Genomic DNA, 25,372 nt, shown 5'->3' on the forward strand with positions numbered 1-25,372 from the left:
AGAACTATTAAAGGGTGAATGAGTCTTGCTGACCAATCCCTGGCTCTCCAGTTCACAAATCATCTAATGGATGACAGACAGTCCAAGCTAGTGTGGTGTTGTCAACAGTGTGGTGTTGTGGTAGTGATTGGTACCTGTTGTTCTTGGAGCCTCAGCAGTCCCACAGTAGAAGGGTCGTCTGAGAGACTAGGCAAGGTATTAAGCTCTCTAATTTCCACTGCCTCCACAGCAGCTATCCCAAAAGCCCTACAATACCCTTTTGTGTCTTTGAAATACACTCTCCTGAGGTAATCTATGCCAAGGATGCATGGAGCATCTGTGCCATTCACAATGGGGTGGTTTTGCCATTCATTCCCTGGTCAGGCTTACTTCAGTTCCAGTACAGTCAGCTGTTGGAATCCCCGTCACCCCAGAAACAGAAATAAATTCTGTCCCTACATATTTCAGTGGCTTAGGGTACATTGTGCAGCAGTGTCAACTGAAGCCTTATACTCCTGTTGGTCTGACATGCCAGGCCATCAGATCCACACAGTCCAGTAGATCTGACTGTCCCTTTTGTCCACCTGGCCAGAGACAGGGCCCCTCTTGTTCTGATCTGATATGTGGGGTCATGGTTGGAGACCCAACACAACACCAGTGGGTCATTAGCAAACAGACACGAGTTTAATATGGCTGCCCCTTTTATAGGGCTTTGGATTTCCTGGGTTTAGAATTGGATGAGACCTCTCTCTGCCCAGCGGTGTATCTATATCTTAGCTAGAACAGGGTTGGCTGAGGCCTTTGCTTGGGTTTGAATCCAACCCATCCCGCCTTATCTGAGGACTTGTTTTCTTCTAGGTTGGTTGAGTTTAGGGGGCCGCTTCAGATCAGCTGCAATGCGACAACACTGGTCATAGTACTTGTTGCTCACTTCATGTAAATATGCATTGGAGGTCCCTTCAAGAGGATCTGAAAAAGCATCAGCCCTTTTTTTTTGTCTGAGGACTTGCCCGCTAGAAACTGGTGCAGCATTTATCCGTGAAGAATTTCCTGTGGTGGTTCTTCTTCCTCTCATTTCACATCTCCATGCTGCTAGGCCAGGGGCAGATTTCAATCCCACTTCCTCATGTCTTCTCCATGGTCACGTGTTGTCATTATATTGCAAAGGTTCCATATTGCTAGAATTTCATGCCTCCTTGATGTTTCTTGTAGGCAGCTCCTGTAAGCGCTGACTCTTTCTTCTTCTTGGAGTAGCCAACTGACTCCAGTTCCCCTCAACCAAACCATCCACTCTTTTGTAACACTCTTCTCATTGGCTACAGCTGTGGCCTGTTAAAATCAGGCCTGCTCCTAATCTTTAATAATTAACCCAGCTGCAACTCTTTAGGGGGTAAGATTACTTTCTATACTACCTTTGTTATAGTCTGTTCCCCTACAGTCATGCAGGTAAAACCACAGCTTACCTGGTGGTGTGTACCCTTTCTAGCAGGAGAGCGTGTACTGGTTTAGGGCAAATTTGTTAAAGAATCTGCAAAGGAGGGCCCCTCCAGAAAGCAAAACCCACACGGCCCCTCCCCCCAACCGGTTCGGGAAAAAAATTCCTCGGAGAGAGGTGGAAAGAACCTGTTTATTTGACAGACACGGCACCCCCCAGCACACAAAATGAACAATACCAGACGACACCGCTTTGAGAAAGATGACAAAATCAGAAAGTCTCTTTCGGGGGTGGTTGCTCTGTTCTCAGTCCCTCCGGCGCTGGGGCAGCTGCTGCAGCCAAACCTTCAGTGTTCCTGGGTCCCAGTCCGGAGCAGGTTCGAGATGGTCACAGAAACAGGAGAGGAGAAACAGTCCAGGAAGGAATGTGGACTGTTTAGCTAAACTAACTAATAAGCAGAGGCGAAAGCAGAGCAGAAGCAGAAGCAAGAGCAGAAAAGCGAGCCAGCAAAGCAGCAAGCTATGCAAGAAGAGAAAAAAACAGCCTGATGTACGCTCTCTCTGTGTCCCTGATAAGAGAAACCCAAACAAAACTTCCACTCTTCAGAGCTGGTCTTAAAGGCACAGAACAGATGAATGGGGATACAAACATCATAATGTCACCCCAGGACAGAGCGCTTGCCCCAGTAGCAGAGACTGGTCTGTTCTTGCAGGGCATGGGACATTTCCTTCCTAACTTGCTTGAGTCTTTCAAGTCTGTCTGCAGTCTTGGACAATTGTTACAGAGCTGAGGTACAGGTGAGTAGGGAGGAAAAAAGATGAGATTGCTGGAGTCAAGTAGTCAACTAAAGCACCGATTGTTCTTCTTTCATTGATGTCAATGCTAACAAGTTGGTGTACGATGATGATACACTGTACAAACTTCCATCACATGGACTGTGTACACTGGACCTCATCTGGATCTAGAGGGGACTGCTTGGTATTTGAATCCCTATAGATTACCTCCAGCACAGCTAATTCTCTCAGATACTGGATACCTTGCTCCATGGCATTCCACCTGCTTGGGTGCACTACTGCATCATCCTTGAGAGAATACCTTTCCCTCCCGCTTGACAGGTGTCACTTTCAGAGGCTGAGAGTTCCTGTTCTTTTCCCAATCCCCTCATCAATGCCCATGGATGCCAGTTGCTTGGCTTTACTACCATCTAGTTTCATGTTATGAGCCATGATATCACAGCATGGGAGCAGCCAGGTCACCAGGGTTGGTGACTGAAATATTTTTGCTCACCTGATTGGTGACTGAAATATTTTTGCATGTCTTGCAGCTCACTCAGGGATAAGGATCAGACTATTATCTCTGACCCTGCATCTTCCTTCTGCTGCGAGGGCCCTACTTTCTTTTTATCCCCCACTAAGCAAACTGATTTGGTCTTGGATTTCTTCTGTATAGGAGTGACTGCTACTGGTACAAGTTGTTCCTCTGGTTCAGCTGCAGTTTGAGTTGCCACAGTGACTGTTGGTCTGCTTTTCTCCTCCTCCCTCTGAGGATTCAGTCTAGTATTGAGCCACGTCCAATAAATAGCCAAATCCCAGCATGTTGCATAACTGTGCCTCTCTGGAATTTCCACATCATTTTCCTTTCACATATTTTTTCACTTTAGGAAGGTCCTGTAGTTCAGGGGTGAATTTCCAGACTATCAGAGAAGTCCTCCAAATACTGGCCCATGTCCTCCCACATTCCATACTACCTATGACTATCCACCTTCGAGGCAGATCTTTGAATGACCTCCCTAGAAATCTCTTTTGTGACTCTAAATGGGGTGTGGACCTCACTGAGGAGACCTGGCAGACTTAGCAACAATAACATGCTTTCCTTAGCATTCAAAGGAAATTCAAAATTCTCAGAACCTTTTCTACCAGGCCTGAAGGAGGAAAAGGGGGTGAAAGGCTGGGGAAAGTCATCCTCCCCTGTTCCCTCCACAGACTGGGTATGATTATTAGTGCACTCCCAAAAGTAGTGCCTGAAGCAAGGGTAGGAGAGCAGCACTGAATACACATCCCAAATGACACTCATTGCCCTTGATGTTATCATGTCATAAGGTGATATCCCTCAGTACAGCAACAAAGCAATCCTGATCCCTCTCCCTGCTCTGAAAAAGAGCACTGTGATGGGCACATTGCATATACAAAGAATATATACAGGATTAGGTTCCACAATCACGTGAATGAACAGACCAAGCAACATTGTGACCAGTGGTTCATTGCCTCACACAACAGATGCTTAGATCAAATTTGTTTCCAACCCAGTTGAGGCAGATCTGTTGCTATCTCAACCCTTTGTGCCTCACATTGGGCACTAAATACGACTGTCATGGTTTAGGAATGATATTCTCCGATTTAGTGCTCCCACTTGCTCACTCCACCCTCCCTCTCCTCTGCTGGTCTGGAGAAGAGAATTGGAGAAACAAAAGGTAAATATTACAGGTTGAGATAACAATTTCCTGGAAACAACATAAGGAACAGTAACAGCAACGATATTAATAACAAAAGTGTTCAAGAGAGGTGAGTGATACACATGCAAATGCTCACCACTGTACCACCAACAGAGCCTGACAATACCAGACCTTTGTCTGGTCTGGGAAGGTCTCTTCCCTCCTTCCCAGAAAATGACCCTGAGGTGGTATAGAGTAACCTCCTGGTCCTAGCCATGCCGATCCTGGCTACTGTAAAAATTAACTCTGTCCTGGCTGGAACTAGGACAGCCACTTAACACAGCATGTGTAAAAGCATGACTTTAACCTTTTTTATAAAATAGTATATATATGGAGCAATTAGGTATTTGTAAACAATTTTTGTAAGGAGATCAGTTTAACTTATCTCTCAGACTGAAACACCCTTATATACAGATCTCATAAATGGATAATAGCTTTGTTTGGAATGTAGCCAGTGAAATTTCTGCCAAGCTTAAATGTCTCAGTCAGGTAGTTAAAAAATAAAATTTTAATAATTCTGTGTATTAATAGATAAAATTTGGATTTGGTTAGTAAGAGTGAAAATTTAAAACCTTTAATTTCATCAATTTCAGTTAATTGTTTATTTCAGTGCAAGCAACTTTGAATGTGAAAGAACAAGCAGAGGATGACAGCAGCTGAGCATAGATTTTGAAGTTGTGTTCTTTCCAGGATAAAATTATCCCAAGGTACCCAGAAGACTGAGGGAATAGTAATATTAGATATAATTTAAACTTTATTTCCCCATAAAACTTATCTAGTGTTAAGAACACTTGTGCAAGGTCAATGGTTGTAAATGGTAAATATTAATTTCTTTGGTCACTCTTTTCACTTGCCTCAAAACTGGAGCCAGGTCTTCAGCTATCATAAATCAGCTCCTCTGAAACTAAAAGTGTGTGTTGATTTACACAGCTGAATAGCTGGTCCATGAGCTTGTTTTCCATGTGAAGCAGTATGTTTCTCTGCGAACTGAGAGGGGAACCCCGCCTTTCTGTTGTTTTTCTGATGTAGTATAATCTACCTGATGAAGGATTTGGCAAGCTGTGGCATTAAACAGGAACATCTCTTTTCTTGCTTTGTATTGTGAATTTGAGAGATTCAGAGCCCTGAAGAAACCAACCTTCAGATACCAATAGTAGTGATGAGTCTGCATTTTTAATAAGTGTGCAACAGACTTTGGCATCTCTTTGAGAAAACAGTTTCCCAATACATATTTGCAGATTATGTTTTTTTTTCTTCTGGGAATTCTTTTGCTATATTAAATGCAGCCATATGTTTGTCATGATTTCCATTATAAGGTCTTATTTTTAAAGGACTTTGACTATGAATTTTTGGGAAGTTAAACTTGCTTCAGCTGAAATTTTCATATAAATTTTAACCTCATCCATTCTGTATTTCATTAAATCAGTCTGACTTATTTTAAGATTATCAGAAGGAAACTCCTACTTTCTAACTCAGTTACATTTTGAATGTATGTTTATGCTCACATCTCAAGAAATTACTTGAAAACTACCAAATGTAACAAGTAGAGGAGAAATCAGTAGTTTTTCACAGATGTGGAGAATCACAGATTATAAAGTTTCTCTAATTTCCCTAGGTTTTATACTTCATAATGGAGTAAAGAAACACTCCATTTTCTTTAAAGAATTTTACTTATGGTTTCAAAGATTGAATACATTGACTCAGATTACCTGGTGTAAACTGGTGTAATTCTGGTGTATATTCCTAGAGGTCAGAGAATCATAGAATAGCTTGGGTTGGAAGGGACCTTAAAGCCCCTGCCATGGACAGGGATACTTTCCACTAGACCAGGTGGCTCCAAGCCCCATCCAACCTGGTCTTGAATACTTCCTGGGATGAGGATTCACAACTTCTCTGAGCAATCTGTTCCTATATTGTAATTTTGAATATTGAATTACATGTTTTCTAATGTGGGAGCTGTTTCAGCATAGGAGTAATGGGACACCCATACCACTGTGGAGTTAGGATTTAGCAGCAGGTGAAACACAGCTTCCTTTGCAAAAGAAAAAAAGTTTATATAAAGGCTTCATTTAAATGTCTCTAAATGTCAAACTGACAGCTCAGTAAATGAAAAATTAAAGGATTTTCTCCTAGAATTTGACTATTTTTTGGAATCCTTGAAAGTCCAGGGGCTTTAATGTGCAGTGGTTTTACAGTCTGGGCTGCATGTTCTTTCCCAGGCATTTGTGCTGCTTCCTTCCCTCAAGTGGGGTTTGGCAAGCAAGGTCTTTAGGAAGTTCTACCCTTCACACTTTTTAAAAATCTGAATATCTGACATTTCGCTTAAAACATCTGAATTCTCCGTTTTTATTTAGAAAAAACATCGAAGTAAAGGCAGTGAAACTTTTTTCCGTTTTTCCATTGCAAAACTTAACTGAGCAAGGAAAAAAAGAAGAAGTCTTCAACCTTTCATATATACTAGACTTCAGTATAATTTTTAACAGTATTTTGATAAAATAATTCAGGCAGAAATATACATCTCTATTTTTTTAGTTCACAGTGTCTTTTGGTGTTTTTGCAGAATAGTTAGGTTATTTTATCTGAGCTGCCAGAGTTAAGACTGGATGACCAATTTTAACTTCAGTGAAACAGGATTATATTTGGTAGTTATTTTACAAATTGAAATATGTTTACTTTCACTGATTTCTCTTGTTAATATATTTTGCCTCTTCCTGTATCCACATACTGTAAATCTCTTTTTTTTTTAAAGTAATATTTTGAGTGTTTTAAGAAATTAAATTCTAGCCCTATTGATATTAGTAGAAGTTTGCGATTGGTTTTAATGGGGCTAGCATTTAATCTCATTAGAAATTAAATTATTCTGTAGTTTTTGGTCAGATCCTTCAGATGAATTTCAGAGGAGTCTTTGCCTGATGAGGGTGTATAAATCAGACCAGTTGAGTAGATATTTCTGAAATAATTAGAGTCTGCACTGTGACCACTGCAGTTACATTTGGAAGCAGTAGAACAAATGCACTTTGTAATTTGTACTGTAAAAGCTAAAATATTTGGGCTGATGGATAGAAATAGTACCTTGAAAACTTGAAGCTAGAAACCAGTCTTTCTCACACATTTTGTTACTTTCATAGTGTTAGATCATCAAAATGAAGGCATGTGAAAAATAGGCTTATTAAGTTAGAAGGAATTTCAAGCACTCTGTTAAATCTCACCAACTGATGGGAGCAATGGATTAGTCTGGAACATCAAAAGCTTTGCATCAAGGCTGTATCAGTCCTTCCTTGGGAAAATGCAGTTTGTACTTGCAAAAATGTGATGTTTTCTGGAGGGGTATGTAGGGGGTGTGTGTTTGCTGCCTTTTCCTAATGTAAGTGGTATTTACACCCGGAATTTTCTTTTTAACTGTCATGGCTATGTAAGAGTGTAGGTTGTGATGGTTTCCAAAAGCCTCCTGATAGACTTTTGCAAGTAAAACTGGGGAAGAGATCTGTCTAATATATCTGTTTCCATAATTAATGAATCAGTAGATGGCATCAGGGTAAATAAATCCTGTAATGAGAAATAGAGGCCACTTCCCAATAATTTCAATGCACAGCCATATTCCATGTGCCTTTGCATAACACACAATGAAAAAGACTTTATTATATCTTTATATATAATTTGATTAAACAAATCCAAGATATTTTCCATCTAGTCATCAAAAAACCTGAAAAAAATGAATTTTGATCAGCAAGACTTGAATTTTTTGAGATCTCTTTTGATGTGATATATTAAAAATGATCCAGTCTGAGAACAGATACTCATTTGATAATGTTGTTTTGATTTTATTATTTTATTATGGTTAAAAAACAAACACAAACCCTTTGCTTTGTGAAATTAAGGAAAAGGGGAGGAAAGTGGGTTCACCAATAAAGTTCACTTTGTGATTTTGGAAGGAATGCTGTTACACTATTTTTTAATGCATTTACAGTGTATTCTTTGCCTAACTGTAAATTTTGAAATGTAAATACTGTAACCTCAAATAAATAAATAAATAATCATCATAATGAAGTGTTTCATGTTGCTAAACAACATTAAAAAAAGCACAGATCCTGCCCCCCATCCCCTCATTGGAATTGTTTTAGGGTCTAGCTAGTTTATGCCATTTGAACTGTGCATACTTTATGAAACAGTAGCTCTGGGTCACATTTGAAATAATAACAGGGTTGTATTGCTTATCTAAACAAAAAGGCTGTTAGCCTGTAGTCTTTTATATGAAGCCTTTCTGTTTGGATCAAAGTTACTGATGTGTCTACTGTAAAATATTTTAACAAATTTAAGATGAATCCTCTAGGTTTTGACACACAAAATATTTCAATTACTGTAATGATCATCTGATCTTAAAATTTATATATGTCTTAGACTCCATTACATGTTTTGTGTAATCTTGAAGTAAATGGCATTATTGCTTAAATTTAAATGTCAAGTGTAATTGAGGGCATTCTTAGCTCCTATTATTTTAAAATGTTTCAGTATTTCCTTTTGTTATATAAAAATACATCCAATTGAGTTTGAGAGATTGACACAATTCAGTACCTATATTCACAGTAAAGATGTAGAGGTGAGGCTGGAAGAAGCTGTGTCTCTTTTGGCTTTCAATTACTTAGGTGCCTCTGTGTGTCACCATTTTAGCTTTTGCACATTTCATGAAAGCATTCCTAGAGACTATTTTTAAGCTCCTCAGTAATTTTAGGGGAGTATTGCTTTCACCAGAGCTGAGCTCTTTTCCTTGTTAGCCTTGAGCAAGCTGCGAATCTCTGCTTGCCTCAATTTCCCCCATAGGCAAAAGCAGGTTAATAAGCACCTCAGAGTTCTTTGAGATCCTCTAATGGAAAGCTTTCTGTGAGAGTTAAGTGCTGTAATTATTATTGCTAATATTATTGTACCTGTTATGTGTGTTTTAAAGCTTAGTGTGATATTTACACCTAAATAAGGCTCCACGTCTCCTTCACTGTAAATACACTGATGACTCCAGAGTGCAATTCAGACCACCAAAATTAGACTTTTAATTCTGAAATTATTTTAATCGGAATAGCCTTCTGGAGATATCAGTCTTTTTCCTCTACTTGTAGAGAAAACAGCAAAGTTTAAATCCCATTCCTAAAGCTGGAATTAATCTTGCTGAACTTCAGTGATGTAAAAGTTAGGTGCCTTGGCTAAGGTGGCTGCCTAAGGTCTTTGTGTTTACTGGGGAAGGAGGGGAGATGGTGATGCTCCAGGCTGCAATTTCCAGACTGGGATTACCTTACTCTGAACAATTTGTCTCTGGCTACAGTGGTAGGGAGTTTAGGTGATGATGAGCTTGGAAGAACTTGCCTAAATTTAGGAAACCTAAAGTAATGATTTAGAGTCTGTCTCATGGAATGGTTTGGGTTGGAAGGGACCTTAAAGACTCCCTAGTTCCAACCTCTCTGCCATGGGCAGGGACACCTTCCACTAGACCAGGTTGTTCAAAGCCCCATCCAACCTGGCCTTGAACACTGCCAGGGATGGGGAATTCACAGCTTCCCTGAGCAACCTGTTCCACTGCCTCACCACTCTCAAAGTCAGTTCCTGTCCAATATCTAATCTAACCCTGCCCTCTGTCATTTTTAATCCATTCCCCCTTTTCTTATCCCTCCATGCGCTTGTCCAAAGTCCCTCTCCAGCTCTCTTGTAGCCCCTTTAGGTACTGGAAGGTGCTCCAAGGTCTCCCTGGAGCCTTTTCTAGGCTGAACAACCCCAACTCTCTCAGCCTGTCTACATAGATTTAAAGGTCTAAATTCCCCATTCAGGTTCTGCTAGCTAATATATTTTTGTTTCCTGTGCATTGATACACAGTGGTTGCAGTGCAAAAGTATAGTGCTTCTTATAGAATCACTGCTTTTAACCTAAAGCTGAGATTTTACTGTTGATTCTCCCATTTTACTTGTGCTGCTCTTATAATGAAATAAGGGATAATAGGAGCATGGATCTTACAACACAGTTTAGACCACTGAATGTTGAAATGTGGCTCTATGAAAAACATGGGAGCAGATAGCAAATAAGAAATTAATGACTTTTTTATGTTGCAAGCTTAAAATGAAGGTTGATATGTGTAGACATGGATTTTTGTGCATGTGACTTCTGATTTAGTTGTCCTGTGGAGTTAGATTTAATGTGTAAAATAAGGGAGAACTGGGCGCTTGGGAACATTGACCCCAAGCTGACCTCTGCCTCTGAATTCTTTAAAAATAAAAAATGCAGTCTTCCCCTCCCCCTATTAATATTAAATGTAAACAGCTGGATTTTCCTGCTGGTATTTACTAACTTTCATCTTTGCCTTTTTCAAGCATTTATTGCTTTAGAAGTGAATTATAGCTTATCACCGGGGGATATGTACATCTTCCAGCTACCTTTGTTGCCTTTTTCCCAACCTGGAAATTAAACTCGAGATAATTTTAGTAAGGAGGTAATATAAGAGCGGATCTGTATTTGAAGGCCTTTAGTGGCACTTATGGAAAAATGTCTACAAAAGTCCACCCCCTCCAGGGATGAGTACATATTTATAGGCTTTAGGAAATTAGCATAATTGATAAAAGGCACCAATTAGGAGGACAAGTGGTGATGCAATTCCCCCCTGGGTCAGGCCCCTTCTCTGGAGTCTCCTCTTTGGCAGTAGCTGTACTTTGTCCATGAAAATGTATCTTGAAGACTTGTTTTCAACCTTGGTTCTCAGGAAGAACCAAGATAGCATTGGGGCCTTGTACCCCCCGGGGCTTGGAACTCTGGAATTTATTTTGTATTTCTGCTTAATGAAAGGTCATGGAAAAGTACTGGGAAAACTAGTCACTAATGCAATAGACTACAGAGCTACAAATATATGTGCAAAGAATATAGAAAACATAGGAAAAAAATGCAAAACCCAAGCCAGCATCACCTTGGCTTCTCAAAAGACACGATTTTTCTTAAACAGATTGCTTAAATTGCTGATAAGGGAACCTCCTAATTGTGTTACATTGTTTTGATTCTGGCATGGTTTGTTTTGGTCTGTTTTTCTATCTGTTGAAATCCCATTACAGTAAGTGATTGCAAGGAGTGGCTCTATTGCAAAGAAAAGATTATAAAGTTCCATTTTGCTTGTAGTTAATCCTTTTACCTTTTCAACCTGAAAGCATTTTTTCACTTTATTTCCTAGCTGAAGCCAATCTTCTTTATTACTTGGTACTACACATAAACTTTGCATCATGTCACCAGGTGATCACATAGTTGGCTAGGGAAGTATTATTTATTTCCAAATTTAACTGCTCCTGTCCCATCCTTATAGCACTGAAAAGGAAACAGGCTTTTGGGAACAGAGGATTTTTTTTATATGCCTTTTCTGCAACTTTTATCTAGTTGTAGTTCTCTGCAACTTATTGTTTGGACATTTTTAAACACACATAGGCACTTATTGCTTATTTCTTCTTTTATACATGCTGAGAATCCAGGAACTTGCAGCATCGTGGCTATTGTCTTTGTTGGTCTTTTACTTGTGATAGATAAGGTTAAAACTGGTGTTGGGCCCTTATGTTTTCAAATCTGATTCTGAAAGACAAGGTTGAGGAAAAAAATAGATCTCTGGTGTGATTGCTTTGTAAATAAGCAGCTTGTTTTTTTCCAGATTGGTAAATTGGTGGCTCTTACACTGACAGATGTAATGACAGTATTTAAATTATATTGAAAGTATTTTTGTCTGTTTGATGTATACTAAATTGAAGTGGAGTTATACGGTGTTCTGTTTGGAAGTGTGGAAGATACAAGAGTGGAGCTACAGATAACAAGTTTATGCTTGTATTTCCTACTGATGAAGACTTTCACACAAGTTATTTCTATGGGTAGGTGATGAGAATATCACTCTGCATGTATATATATTTATAATACATTTTTGCATGATTATACATGTAGGAGTGGTACAATTTTGACTTGAGACTATTGGTGCCTTTTGTCCCAATGCAATATTATTTGTGTAGACATGTCTATCTAAAAATCAAATTTCACTTCTGCTTTTGGAGATCTGAATAAGAAGTGAGAGAAACAAAGACCTGAAGGAACAGTACGTAGCTCCTGAAATTTTAGATAACCTATTGAAAAAATGGGCAAATAGTCAATATTGTACTTGGCCCTCGTATCTTCTCCACTCGACTGTTTATTTTTATAGCTCATGTTATATATGTTCACACTGAACTCTAATGATAATACTGAAAGACAACATGCCTCTCTACGATTCAGTCCAGTTGTAGCTTACGCACGTAATTTAATCATCGGCTGTCACAAATAATTAACTGAACATCAGCCAGCTTAATTTTGAACTTGGTCTTCCATTATTTTGTAAGCCTTTTAAAAAGACAGATTGCCTTTCAGTTAATTATCATGACTTATTTTCCAGTCATAATCATCAGTTTTTCATGTTGCAAACAGTTTGACCTTTAATACATTGTCATTTAACTGCCCATTTATTTTTGTGAGGTCTGTTTTAAGTTTCTAATTTAACATCATTTTATGAAATTGTTGATTTGGAGGCAGGTCTGATTTGAAATATTTTGTGAATTTCTTCATACCTTGTTGCCATACTGATCTTTAGTATGACTTAAGTGATATGGTCACTCTTCAACGAAGTGTGTTGCTGACCACAAAATAGGCACTTCTGAAAATAGTGAGTTGAATTATGTTTCAGGCACCAAGTTACAAAAACCCAAACTCAACACAACCAAAACAAAAGAAATCCCACCCTAAAAACCTCAGGAGAAACAGCTTTTAAGATAATTAAGTTTGAAACTTTTTTCTGTTTAATCCTTGATTTTGCTGATGAAGCCTTGGCCGAAAGAGTTTTGATTGCCTCATTTGGAGAGTGGGAAATCCAGCCACTTTCATCCACTATGAGTCAATAAGCTGTAGCTGGGGTGAACCATTTAAGTTAAACTGCACATCCTTTCAGAATTATTTTTCCATTCTCTCTGCTTCTACATTAATCTTTGTCTTGAATTTGACTTTTTTCTGAGCCTCTTCTGTTTCTAGCATGTTTTCCAATTATAAGTGATTTTCATTCATTACAAAGAATATTGTTGGTCCTAACAAAATAAACCAAAAATAGCTTTTTGTTATTCCTCAAGAACAGATTTCAGAATCTCATAAGCTATTTTCTCTCCCTCTTACCTTCTTCACTTTGGTGACCAAAAATGCATATGGTAATCATATTGAATTAAAAGCACATTTATCACTGCATATGATAGTTTTGTTTCTTGTTAGCCTTGATTTTAAAAAAACATCACCCAAAAACATTGCTACTTTGAAAAAATTCCCTGCCCTTGACAGGTAAATGTTATGAAAGGAAAGTTGCCTAATGTTAAATTTATTGTCACTGGATCAGTTATATCAAAAAGTTAGTCTTATTCAATCAACCATTATGTAATGTAAGCTCTCACTTGACTTTTGTAAAATTCTCTAGATATTTTGTCTTGCCAAATTTAATGTCCTGTGTCTTATTATTTTTTATTTGAAACTGAATCCTTTTAAGATTGTAAATATAATGTCATCAGATATGGAGATGTTGATGCGTTAATGTAAAAGATAATACACAAATAAGTGATAATTTCATAAATGCATTTTTCTGTGTATGCAAAGGTTAAAATGTCTCTGTAATCTCAGACTATGTTCATTAACTGAAGTTTAATGATTCATATAATGAATGTATTGCTATAAACTATAAGCTGCAGGTAGGAGATGGTATTAATCCTTAAATTATTGTACTTTGTACTTTTAGAGGGGGTTTTCACAGTATGCAGACTTCTAATCTGTGTTGTTTTTCTCTACTTCTGCAGATGGACCTCCAGTTATAGCTCACTATGATATATCAGACACAAACTCAGATCCGGAAGTGGTAAATGTGGACAATCTGTTGGCAGCTGCAGTAGTTCAAGAGCACAATAATTCTTTAGGAAATCAGAACTCAGGATCTACCTGGAGAACCAGAGGGCCGCTAGATGAACTGAGTGCTGATACAGGTTTGGTTAAATTCTCTTCCTCTGACATTTGTTCCAACATCTCAGTAGGTATCTCTCTTTCTTGGTTTCAGTATTTTTATAGTTTATACAACTTTAAAAGCTCCCTAAGTGGATTTTGCAAAATAAAACCCCAGTACTGGTGCTTATTAAAAAGGTCTGGCATTTATTCCAAAATATAACTCATAAAAATTGACAGAGATTCCTGCAATGTATTTTTGACACTAATTTTCTTATTTATTTTTTCTCCTTTGTTTCCTTCTAATTACTGTTTGGAACTTAGGTCTGGGGTTTTGGTGTTCTTTTTGGATTTTTTTTAATGAAAATGAGCTAAGCTTGTTACTGAATGATTGATTATGATCACCCATGCCACCAGCTGTTAAACTTGTCTGCTGAAGAAGAGGTTGGAGCCTAGGTTCTAAGGCAGAATTAGTTTATTTCAGCTCAAGCTGGGTGCCTCCAGAGATGGACCCTGAACAAAGAAATTCCTGGACCTTTATACCCTTACAGTCTGTGCACCCGATCTTCACACACCCTGCACGCATCTCTTGGTCCAATGGTGATTTATAGTCTGGGGTCTTCTAACACATCATTGGATTCTTTCCCCATGTCCACATGGGCAGACCATTAACTGCTCTTACCTTCCAGCTTGGGTCAGCCTTGGGGGCTTCCAGGGTCTCAACCCTTATCTGAACATATTCAGCCTTTCTGTTTTCTCCTCTGTTTAGCCATCCATGTTAACAGAGTTCATTTAAAGTTCACTGTTCCTAAGCTTTAAGCAGGGTCCACTCATGCCAAGCTGTAAGCAAGTTGCAATTAAACTTAAACCTATACAATTAATTTCTGATATTTCATATTTAAATGTAAACTTAATTTGATCCCCAACAGGTGACAATCTAAGTATTGGAATTGTCTGTATCTTTTTTCTTTCTCTCTTCATTTCTTTAAAATACAAGCAGTAAATCTTCCCATATACCTTCTGCACCTTAGAAAATTGGACTGACCAGCATCAGATAAACATGAAGGGTAAAAAGGTGCTGGTAAGTGAGCTTAGCATTTTATTGGGTTCGCATAGCCTGGTTTAGGTAGTGAGGGGGCTACAGGGATGACTTATGTGAGAAGCTGCTAGAAGCTTTCTCATTGTTTGGCAGTCAATCCCTGGCATCTCCAAAGATGGATGTGCTGCTGTCAAGACTGGGTCAACTAGAAATGGTGGTAGCACCTCTGTGATAACATGTTTAAGAAGGAAAAAAAAAAGTTATTGTGCAGTGGTAATTGGGGCCAGAGAAGAGTGGAGTGAGAATACGTGAGAGGAGCAACTATGCAGACACCAAGGTCAGAGGAAAAGGAGGAAGAGCAGCTGTTCCAGGCACCGGAGCTGAGATTGCCCTGCAGCCTGTGGCAAAGACCATGGTGAAGTAGCTGTCACCCTGCAGCCCATGGAGGAGACCCACGCCAGAGCAGGTAGATGCCTGAGAGGAGGTTGGGACCCCATGGGAGGCCCGTGGAAAGAGGAGACCCCTCTGGAGCAGTCTTTTCTTGATGGACTCCACCCTGTGGAAGAGTGATCCATGCTGCAGCAGTTTGAGGAGTACTGTTGTCCGTGGGATGGACTCATTGTTGCAGCCTGAATTGCTGCTAGTAAAGTCCAGGGTAAAGAAACAAAAAGGGCCTTTGCTTAATATCCATAGATGTTTAATTCAGCCGTGCCATGAGATGTTCAGGTCCCAGGCACACCCACACCCCGAGGGTCCAGCTCTCCCCCCCCAGGGGCCTCCCGTGCTGACCTTGGTCTCCGGACAGTATCAAGGTGAAGGCCAATCAGGGAAATGGGAGGGAGTGGCTCAGGAACACCTATGTTCAGACACAGGAACAGGGGAAGGAGCCAATGGGGTGTAACTTAGGAGATGCCCCTTCAGGGCTTCCACACTCATGTTGCAGCAGTTCACAAAGAGCTGTTGCTCGTGAGATGGAGCCATGTCAGAGAAGTTCGCAGAAAGCTGTCTCCTGTGGGAAGGACCCTACAGTGGAGCAGGGAAACAACTCCTCTCCCTGAGCAGCGGGAGAAGCCACGAGTGATGAAACGACCATAATCCCCATTCCCTGTCTCCCTGCATCACTGGGGTAGGAGGTAGAGCCAGGAAGGAGGGAGAGGTGATGTCACTGTTGAGCAAGAAATGACACAGATTCACAAGAAGGCTGGTTGGCACAACAGCTTTAATACGAAAAACTCTCTTCTTTTATAGACAGCTTTGACACATTCTACTTGATTGACTAATTAACAAAAACATCTTTCTCACAGTCATTGAGAAGACCAGAAAAACAGAGTAGGAAAACACTACCTGCAGGTTGTTTATACTAACAAGTTATCATTGTTTCTCTACAACTCCCAAAAAAGTCTCACAAGTCCACTGTGAGAAAACAAATTTAGCTTTCTCACTCTCTGACCAGGCTGTCACATCCACAGGGTGAGGGGAAGGTGTTTTTAAGGTTTTATTTTACTTCTCATTATTCTGCTCTGATTTTGTTAGTAATAAATTCAATTAATATCTCCAATTCTAACCTGTTTTGCCCGTGACAGTATTTGGCGAATGATCTCTCCTGGTCCATATCTCAACATATGAACCCTTTGTTATATTTTCTCTCCCCTGTCCAGTTGTGACAGGGAGTGATAGAGAGCAGTGATTCGCAGAAAGACTCCACAACTCATAAAGTTGGACATTAAGTATGTATTTATTTGGCACTGGCTGCATGGGAGATAGTTCCTCCAAAAGCACTCGTGCCTCCCAAGAAACCTAACTCTCATTTTATAAAATACTACATATGCATTAAGTTTCGCAGTAGTTTCATGCATATTAATTTCCTAGCCCCACCTAGCCCCGCTTTGTATTTTAATTAGCTTATCAGTCCTTCTGCGCTTACGCAGTGGTCGCAGGAGGAAGGGCAAACGAGTCTTCATCAATGTGAACTGTTCCCCTTTTCTTCCTGGTGCATGCTCTTTAGTATCTTGGCTGTAGCCCTAACTATAGTGCTGGTCTAAGCTGGTTTAGAGTCCAAGGAGCCTCTCTTATCTCCAACAGCTTGCAGGCTCTCCCATTCCTTCTACCTTGTTTTGGGTAAGGAGCTCTTCTTATCAGGATCCCTCCATTCCTTCCTGTCCCATATTCACAGGCCTTGCAAGCAAGTTAAGCAAGTTAAGCAACATAAATCGTCTAAAACAACTATCCTGAATCCTAAATTAATTTCTAACCTAAATTAATTTCTAACCTCCATGTCTCAGCAGCTTTGGTGGGTGCTTGGAATCCAGCCAGCATCAACCCACTCTTCCATAGGGTGCAGTCCTTCAAGGACAGACTGCTCCAGTGGGGGTTCCTCTCTCCACAGGCCTCCCACAGGGTCACAGCCTCCTCTCAGGCATAAACCTGCTTCAGGGTGGGTCTCCTCCATAGGCTGCAGGTTTATCTCTGCATCCCCCGTGGACCTCCATGGGCTGCTTCACCATGGTCTTCATCACAGGCTGCAAGGCAATCTCAGCTCTGGTGCCTGAAGCACCTCCTCTCCCTCCTTCTTCACTGACCTTGGTATCTGCATAGTTGTTCTTCTCACATATTCATGTATTCTCACTCCGCTCTTCTCTGGCCACAATTACAACTGTGCAATAACTTTTTTTTTCTTTCTTCTTAAATATGTTATCACAGAGGGGTTGCCACCATTGCCAATTGGCCCTGTGAAAAACACGTTCACTCTCCTGTGAAAACTAAAGAAGTTTAATAAAGGACAATAGGATACAAGGGCCATAGAGCAAAGGTTATTACAGCCAGGTGCATCTTGGAACTCAGCTAAGACTTTTGGGGATACCCCTTAAATACCTTTCCAATTACATCAGCCCTTTGCATATTCCTAGAACCTTATGCATATCCATAACTAGTTTACATATTACAGGAACTGTTTTACATGGCCCCTCCTCAGATCTGCCTTTTTAGAGCATGCGTGTTTCTTGGCTGTGGTTTAGGCTCCTTCTTCTTATCACTTCCAGTTTGGGCCTTGGTCCATGCTTTCTTCAGACGGTGAGTGCTGATAATTGGCATATCTGTAGCAGGTGTCCTCATCCTATGTTCATTGGATGCTATCCCATCCAACCAGGCATTTTACACAAGCATAGCTATTTCACTACTATGTCTAAGGTTAATTAACAGCAGAAATGAAAACTATATCTTTATAACAAAGTTACTTTAATATCACACATATAAAATCCATTTTAATATTTGCAAAAAGCCAATATTATAATATGTATCTATAACAGCCCAGCCTTGACCAGAGGCACATCTGTCTTTGGAGCCACCAGGGATTGGGTCTCCCAGACATGGAGGAAGCTTCCAGCAGCTCCTCACAGAAGCCACCCCTGTAGGCCTCAGCTACCAAAGCTTGGTCACGCAAGCCCAATACATTCCACCCTTTGCCTGTGTGAATCACATATTTAAAAATTATCATTAAAATTTGGCCAGCTAGCTCAGTCGGTAGATGATAAGACTCTTAGGATCATGGATTTGGGCTCCACATTAAGTGCCAAAAAGGACTGTACAGGGTTGACCTTGACTGGACACCAGCTGCCCACCAAGCCACTATCACTCCCCTTCCCAGTGAGACAGGGGATAGAAAATAAGATGGAAAACAGCTAGTAGATTGAGGTAAGGCAGTTTACTAAAGAAAAAAAATTGCCCTCCCATAAGCAGAGGGGAAAAAAAAATTATTCTCCACTTCCCATTGGCAAGCATTGTTCAGCCACTTCCCAGGAAGAAGGGCTTTCGCATGCATAGCAGTGGCTCTGGAATGCAAACATTGTAAATAACAAATGCCCCCCCGTCCTACCTCCCTTCCTTAACTTTTATATCTAAGCTGATATCATATGGTATGGAATACCCCATTTGGTCAGTTTAGGTCAGCTGGCCTAGTTATGTCCCCTCCCAGGGTCTTGCCCACTCCTGGCCCCTTGATGGACGGGGGGGGGTAATGTTGAGAGACAGCACTGATGCTGTGACAGCCCTCCTCAGCAGTAGCCAAAACACTGGTGTGTTATCACTACCTTTCCAGCTGCCAATAGAAAGCACAGCACTGTGAGGTCTGCTGTGGGAAAATGAACTCTATCTCAACCAGACCTATTGGAATATGAATCCCAATATAACCAGTCAGATTGTGCCTGGGTCAGTGTGACCCTCACTGCTGAGCCAAAGGTGGCTTCTGTGGTGCTTTACCCCAGAGATACCTTGGCTGTTGGAGATTGCAGCGGGGCACTGGTGCAAGTCCAGGCTTGTCAGGAACTCCGTTTACCTCAGGAGAGAGAGCTTCTGGCTATGGTGAAGGGAAAAGGAGAGGATTCTGCTGGAGGGTTATATCCAGATGTTTATTCCATGGTTACAGAGGTCTGAACCGGGGCAACTCCTCCAACAGAATGCTGCCGCATGGTCTCCTTAATCTTTTAAGCTCCGGGACAGGGGAAGGGGAGGGGACAGGTGAGCTACCAACCAGGTGAAAGGGGCAGGGTCTCAAGGGACTAGGGACACCTATCCAATGTCCCCCAGGCCTGAGGGACCAACCACACGACGCCTTGCTGGTATGTTAGCCTGATTGACAGGGCACACTCAGCAAGGGGTGAGGGGGAAGGGAGAAGGTATAGGCACACCTGGGAAGGGACACGGAAGTTTAAAATAGGACATTGCAACACACCACAACATCTCCCCCTAGTTTTGTTTAAAAAGAAGAGGACTGTGTTTATGGTGCAGAATGATTGCCAAACCATGGTTGGTAAATCGGTTCTTCTTCTACAGGAGGGTCAGTGTTTTCCACTGAGGCCTCCAGGTCATCCACTGGAGCACTGAGGGCTTAAAATTGGTAGACCTCAGGAGGGGAGGATGAGCTTGAAATTAACTTGAAAACCATGCGTTTGATTAGTCCAAAACCAATGCCAACAACTACAATAACTATAACTAAAATAAACAGCACTAAAAACACAGTTTTCAGAATAGATCCCAACCAGCCCGCGAGTCCCCAGCCTTTGAACAGTCCATTCAGCCCGTTGTCAATTTCTCTGTTGATGTCTGAGAGCCTTTGTCAAGGTAGTCCATATGTGGTTTGGGCTGCGGTAGGAGATCGCAGGTGGGATGATCACGAGTAGGACGAGAAGCAGGGTTGGTCTCATGGCATCTCGAGGCTACACACGAACAGTGGGATCTAAACTGGTACAAGGAACTTGAGACAGACATATATTACAAACTATTCCAGATAGGAGGCTTAAATGGAATTTCCTCCAGAGAACGCGTGCGGCGTTTCTTCTCCAGGCAGCGTGAGCAACCTGGGGTGCTTCTGCAGATTTCTCTGAGACTTTGGGAACATAGGGCTTTACCCATTTGGAAGGAACCCACCTTAAACCAGAGGGGGTGGACACACAGGCGTATCCACGTCGCCAAGTAACCAATTTGTAAGGTCCCACCATTGTCCAAGTCTCAGGGTCCTTTACTAAAACTGGAGGTTTTTCTTTCATCAACCTGTGACTGCTCCCCCCAAAGTGGCGTAGGATGGGTGGGTTCAGGCTGTCAAAAGAACAATTCAGAAAATTGATTGTGAATAGTGCCCTGGATAACTGGATGTGGGGAGGTTCTACTTTCAGAACCTGTTGTTGCTGGTCCAGGACCCTTTTAATATCACGGTGAGTTCTTTCTACAATGGCTTGACCTGTAGGGGAGTAGGGGATGCCAGTTTTGTGCTCTACTCCCCATTGCTGCAGGAAGCTCCTGAATTCCTTGGATTTATAAGCAGGCTCATTATCAGTTTTCAGCTCCTTGGGGATGCCCATGAAAGACAAAGCCTGTAAGAGGTGCTTAATAGCATCAATAGATGATTCTCCTGTGTGGGCAGAAGCATAGACCGCTCCAGAAAAGGTATCTACACTAACATGAACATATTTCTGCCTTCCAAAAGCCTGTATGTGTGTTACATCTGTTTGCAACAGTTCACAACTGTTCAGTCCCCTTGGGTTTGCTCCCGTACTCACTGTAGGGAGTGCATGTTGTTGGCAATTTGGGCAAGTGGCCACAATCGCTTTGGCCTGTTCTCGAGTGATGTTAAACTGACGAACCAGGCCAGGTGCATTTTGGTGTAAAAGCTGGTGGCTGATTTTTGCCTGTTCAAAAACATTTGGGAGAGTGGCCATCACTGCAGGTGCAGCAAGAGCATCTGCTCTTCTGTTGCCTTCAGCGATAAACCCTGGCAAGTCAGTGTGTGACCTGACATGCATCACATAAAATGGTTGCTCTCGGTGAGTGACTAACTTTACCAGTTTTGAGAGCAATTCAAAAAGTGCGATGTTAGATACATCTTGCAGTATTGCTTGATCTGCTCTGGATACTACTCCTGCCACGTATGCAGAGTCTGTAATCAGATTAAATGGTTCTGAGAACCTTTCAAAAGCCCTAACAACCGCAGCCAATTCAGCAACCTGAGGTGAACCTTCCACCTCAGCAATGTCCGTCTCCCACTGCTGGGTTTGAGGATCCTTCCATGTCATAACGGAATTGTGGGACCTCCCAGACGCATCTGTAAAGACAGTTAGAGCCCTTTTTAAAGGTCTCCTACTTAGAGCAGTTCTTAATTTTAAAGTAAATTGAACATCTTGTTCAAACAATTTGTGAGCGGGCCGTGCTACCGAAAATTGTCCTGAGTAGGAATCCAGAGCAAACTGCAACACTTCATTTTCTTGAAACAATTGTTCCAGTATTTTCATAGTATTTTGACCTGATTTTAACTCAACTGGAATGTGAATGCACTTAAAATCACATCCTGCTAACTCCCTGCTTCGGGTCCTTGTTTTCCGGATCAGTTCCGCTAACAGCTCCTGAGGCTTTGTCAGTCTCTTGGACCTTTTGTGACTGAGGAAAACCCATTCTATGATCAAGAGAGAGTCCCTCTGGTCCCGGTCCTTTTTTGGTGTGTCCTTTGCCTTAGGTGTTTGTTTTTCCTCCCACTGGAAAATAATTCCATGGAGGTGTGGCAACTTACCTAGGATGATAAATTTGAATGGCAGGTCAGGCCGGCATCGGTGGGCCTGTCTTGTGGACATTGCAATCTGAACCTTTTCTAGAGCTTTCCGTGCCTCTGGATTAATTGACCTAGGAGCACCTGGGTCCTCTCCCCCTTTCAATAAATTGAAAAGAGGGGCAAGGTCTTCATTAGTCAGACCAAGCCATGGTCTTACCCAATTCAAAGACCCACACAACTTGTGGACAAGGGTCTTGATCCTTGGATTGATTTCTAGTTTTTGAGGAACAATGGTCCTATTTCCAATTTCTAAGCCCAAATACTTCCAAGGTGGCATCTTTTGAATTTTCTTTTCCTGGAGCTCGAACCCTGCAACAATCAATGCATCGATCGTTAGGTCAAGCGCATGTGTGAGTAAATCATCATTGGGGGCACACACGAGGATATCATCCATATAATGATAGATGATGGCCTTCTCTGCGGCTGCACGCACTGGGGAAAGCAGGGAAGAGACATACCACTGGCAGATAGCTGGAGATACCTTTAATCCCTGAGGAGGAACGGTCCAATGGTACCTTTCATAGGAGCTTCTGAATTGATAGAAGGGACTGAGAATGCAAAACGCGGTGCATCATTAGGGTGCAATGGGATTTGGAAAAAACAATCTTTAATATCAATAACAGCTAATTTCCAATCTTGGGGAAGCATTGTTGGGGATGGCATACCAGGTTGGGGAGAACCCATATCTTCAATTACATTATTAATTTGTCGGAGGTCACAGAGGAGTCGCCACCTCTTTTTTGTCAGCTTTTTGGATGACAAACACTGGAGAGTTCCATGGGGACATGGTCTCCCCAATGTGCCCCTTTTTTAGTTGCTCTTCTACTAGTTCCTCAAGCACCTTAATTTTTTGTTTACTGAGTGGCCACTGTTTCACATCAACTGGTTTGTCTGTTTTCCACTTCAGTTTTTTGGGTGGGGGACTGTTGTTTAATGACTGCTGCACAAAAATGCTGTGGAGAGTCTGGAATATCAATTGTGACACCCCACTGGGCCATTAATCTCTCCCTAACAAAGGTTCTGAATAATCTAACACAAATGGACGGATATTTGCCAATTGTCCGTTTGGACCCTCGAATTGAATAATGCTTTTGGATTGTTTTGCCAATTGCAGACCTCCTACACCTCGAAGGTGACCAGCAACATTTTGTAAAGGCCAGTGTGCTGGCCAGTCTTGTACTGGAATCACTGTGCAGTCTGCACCTGTGTCTACAAGCATCTCAATGCGTTTAGACTCCCCACCCCCACTGACATTGCACCACAATTTGGGTTTCTCTTTCCCAATAACTTGGACTCGGGCGGCTGTGGGCCCTTGTTTTTCGATATTTTCAGGTAAAGATGGTACAGGGATAGCTTGAGCAACAATTTGTCCCTTGGGAAGAAACAGGGGTGGGTGGAAACAGTGCAGGCTGAGAACAAATTGCTTGGGATCTGATGTTGTCATTCCCGGAGCAATTTCGATCTCTTGTGGTGTGTGTTTGGTGTCCCCAATGACGATGTACTTACAACGAATTCGGTTCCAAGTACCCTTCTGTTCAGGATTTACAGAGACAAAATGCCAGTCAGTGTCCTTCAGGTGGAGTGACTCTGTCAGCTGCAACCTGTAAGGCTCATTGACAGAAGATGCGGTTAATACAGAATCACTTAAATCATAACAAAGGTTATTTTGTTTCACTTTCAACAGTGGACTAGCAGACTTGGTCTTTGAAGCACCTGCTTCAGTTACACAAATGTTAATATTATTGCACGCTTGATTTGTTTTGCTACCCTTATTCTCTTGGCCTGCTCTTTCTATGTCTGCACGCCTGGCAGGCTGGCACTTTATTCTCAGTTTTTTTGTTGTTGACCCCCAGGGAGGGCTTGTAGTTCTCCTCCCCTGCCATTTCTAAATTCATCAAATTCCCTTTTCAGGGGGCACTGGTTACTCCAGTGTCCTAGGTTATTACAAAGCAGGCATGGTTTAGTGGGCTCAACCATTGCTGGTCTCCACTGCTGCCCAGGGTACTGCTGTGCTGAGGGAAAAGGCGCGGGGATGGCAACAGCGACACGCTGAAGTGGTCTTGGCAGCAGCCTTGGGCTGGTGTCTTCAGCCACAGTCATCAGAGGCACTTTCCTGTTACAGACTAGAAGCATATCCTTTAGTGTAGGGGAAGGTTCCATAGGAAGGCTCAGGATTGCCGCTCGACACTGTTCATTGGCATTTGTAAACGCTATTTCTTCTAAAATTGCTTCCCTAGCGTTTTCCTTTTTAACCTGTATTTCAATGGTTCTAGTTAACTTTTCTACAAATTTCAAAAAAGGCTCTGATGGTAGCTGTTTAATTTTACTATAGGGCTCAAAAGGCCCCTCAGGTTGGAGGGAAAAGAATGCTTTTTCAGCTGCTTCTTTTACTTTCTCGAGTGTTTCTGCAGGAATTGCAGTAGCTTGGACTGAGGGAGAAGACCATTGGCCCTCACCACAGAGGTGCTCAATGGTGATAGGGTTACCACTGTTGTCTTTCGCTGTGTTTGGATCAGCCTGTAAGCCTGGGAGAGCATCTATTAGCAGTTGTTTCAGTGCTGATTACCATAATTTGAATTCCGTGGAGATCATGAGACATGAAAAAAGCTGTTTTAAATCATGTGGGACTACCACAGTCCTGCTCAATTCAGAATTTAAAAGGCCACGGAAATATGGACTGTGTGGACCATATTCCTTATGAGATTTACAGATCTCTTTAATCAATTGTCGTCCAAAAGAACTCCAATTGGCAGTTGGAGCTGCCCCGGCTTGAGCTGCAGGCTGAAACGTAACAGGAGCTAGTGACAACAAGGGACTATGCATTGGGTCTGCTGTCCCCTGCTCTGTATCCCTGGAATCAGAAGCATTGGGATCACAGCTACAGGTTTGGGGACAGGCAGTGGGTGTGTCCCCACCGTGGGAACCCGGGGAGGGGGCGGGGACAGGGAGCCGGCAAGGGGCAGGGAAACCGTGGGAACAGGGGGCGGGGACAAGGGGCTGGCAGGGGGCGGGGACGCCTGGTGACATCACGTCAGCAGACGCCCCCTGGGAGGAGTAGAGGGGCGGAGCTGAGGGTACTGCAGGAAAGGGGGGGGAAGGGGGGAAGGTGTCACGAGGAACAGGAGGAGAGGGGGATGGGGATGGAATTTTGGAATGCTTAAGAGGATTTTGTGAAGAAGAAGACCAGGTTTGGGAAGATGCCACGTGGCATCCACCATCTTGTGGACCCCCTAGGGACTGGGGGCCATTTTGGACATCACTGCTCTCCGGAAAGCTAACACGTGCTCTGGGTTTTAGAGGAGGGGATACAGGGGGTTGGGAAAGCCATGCAGCCTGGCCAGG

The 25,372-nt window shown here is 42.0% G+C and overlaps 1 protein-coding gene across 4 annotated transcripts in view; it reads left to right on the forward strand.

Moving 5' to 3' along the window:
* The window catches only part of LOC141725190 (protein ARK2N-like), a 109,487-nt gene that overhangs the window by 40,477 nt on the left and 43,638 nt on the right, over nucleotides 1-25,372 (forward strand). For 2 of the 4 annotated variants that reach the window (XM_074532063.1, XM_074532062.1), the window contains exons 4-5: nucleotides 11,660-11,776; nucleotides 13,760-13,942. The exons of 1 other annotated variant lie outside the window; for it this stretch is intronic. In XM_074532063.1, coding sequence (XP_074388164.1) covers nucleotides 11,660-11,776; nucleotides 13,760-13,942 — 300 coding nt within the window. The remainder of the gene's footprint in view (nucleotides 1-11,659; nucleotides 11,777-13,759; nucleotides 13,943-25,372) is intronic. One more of the 4 variants, XM_074532064.1, reaches the window with a different exon arrangement.

This window comes from Zonotrichia albicollis, chromosome W (genome assembly GCF_047830755.1).
Source record: "Zonotrichia albicollis isolate bZonAlb1 chromosome W, bZonAlb1.hap1, whole genome shotgun sequence".
Taxonomy (NCBI): domain Eukaryota; kingdom Metazoa; phylum Chordata; class Aves; order Passeriformes; family Passerellidae; genus Zonotrichia; species Zonotrichia albicollis.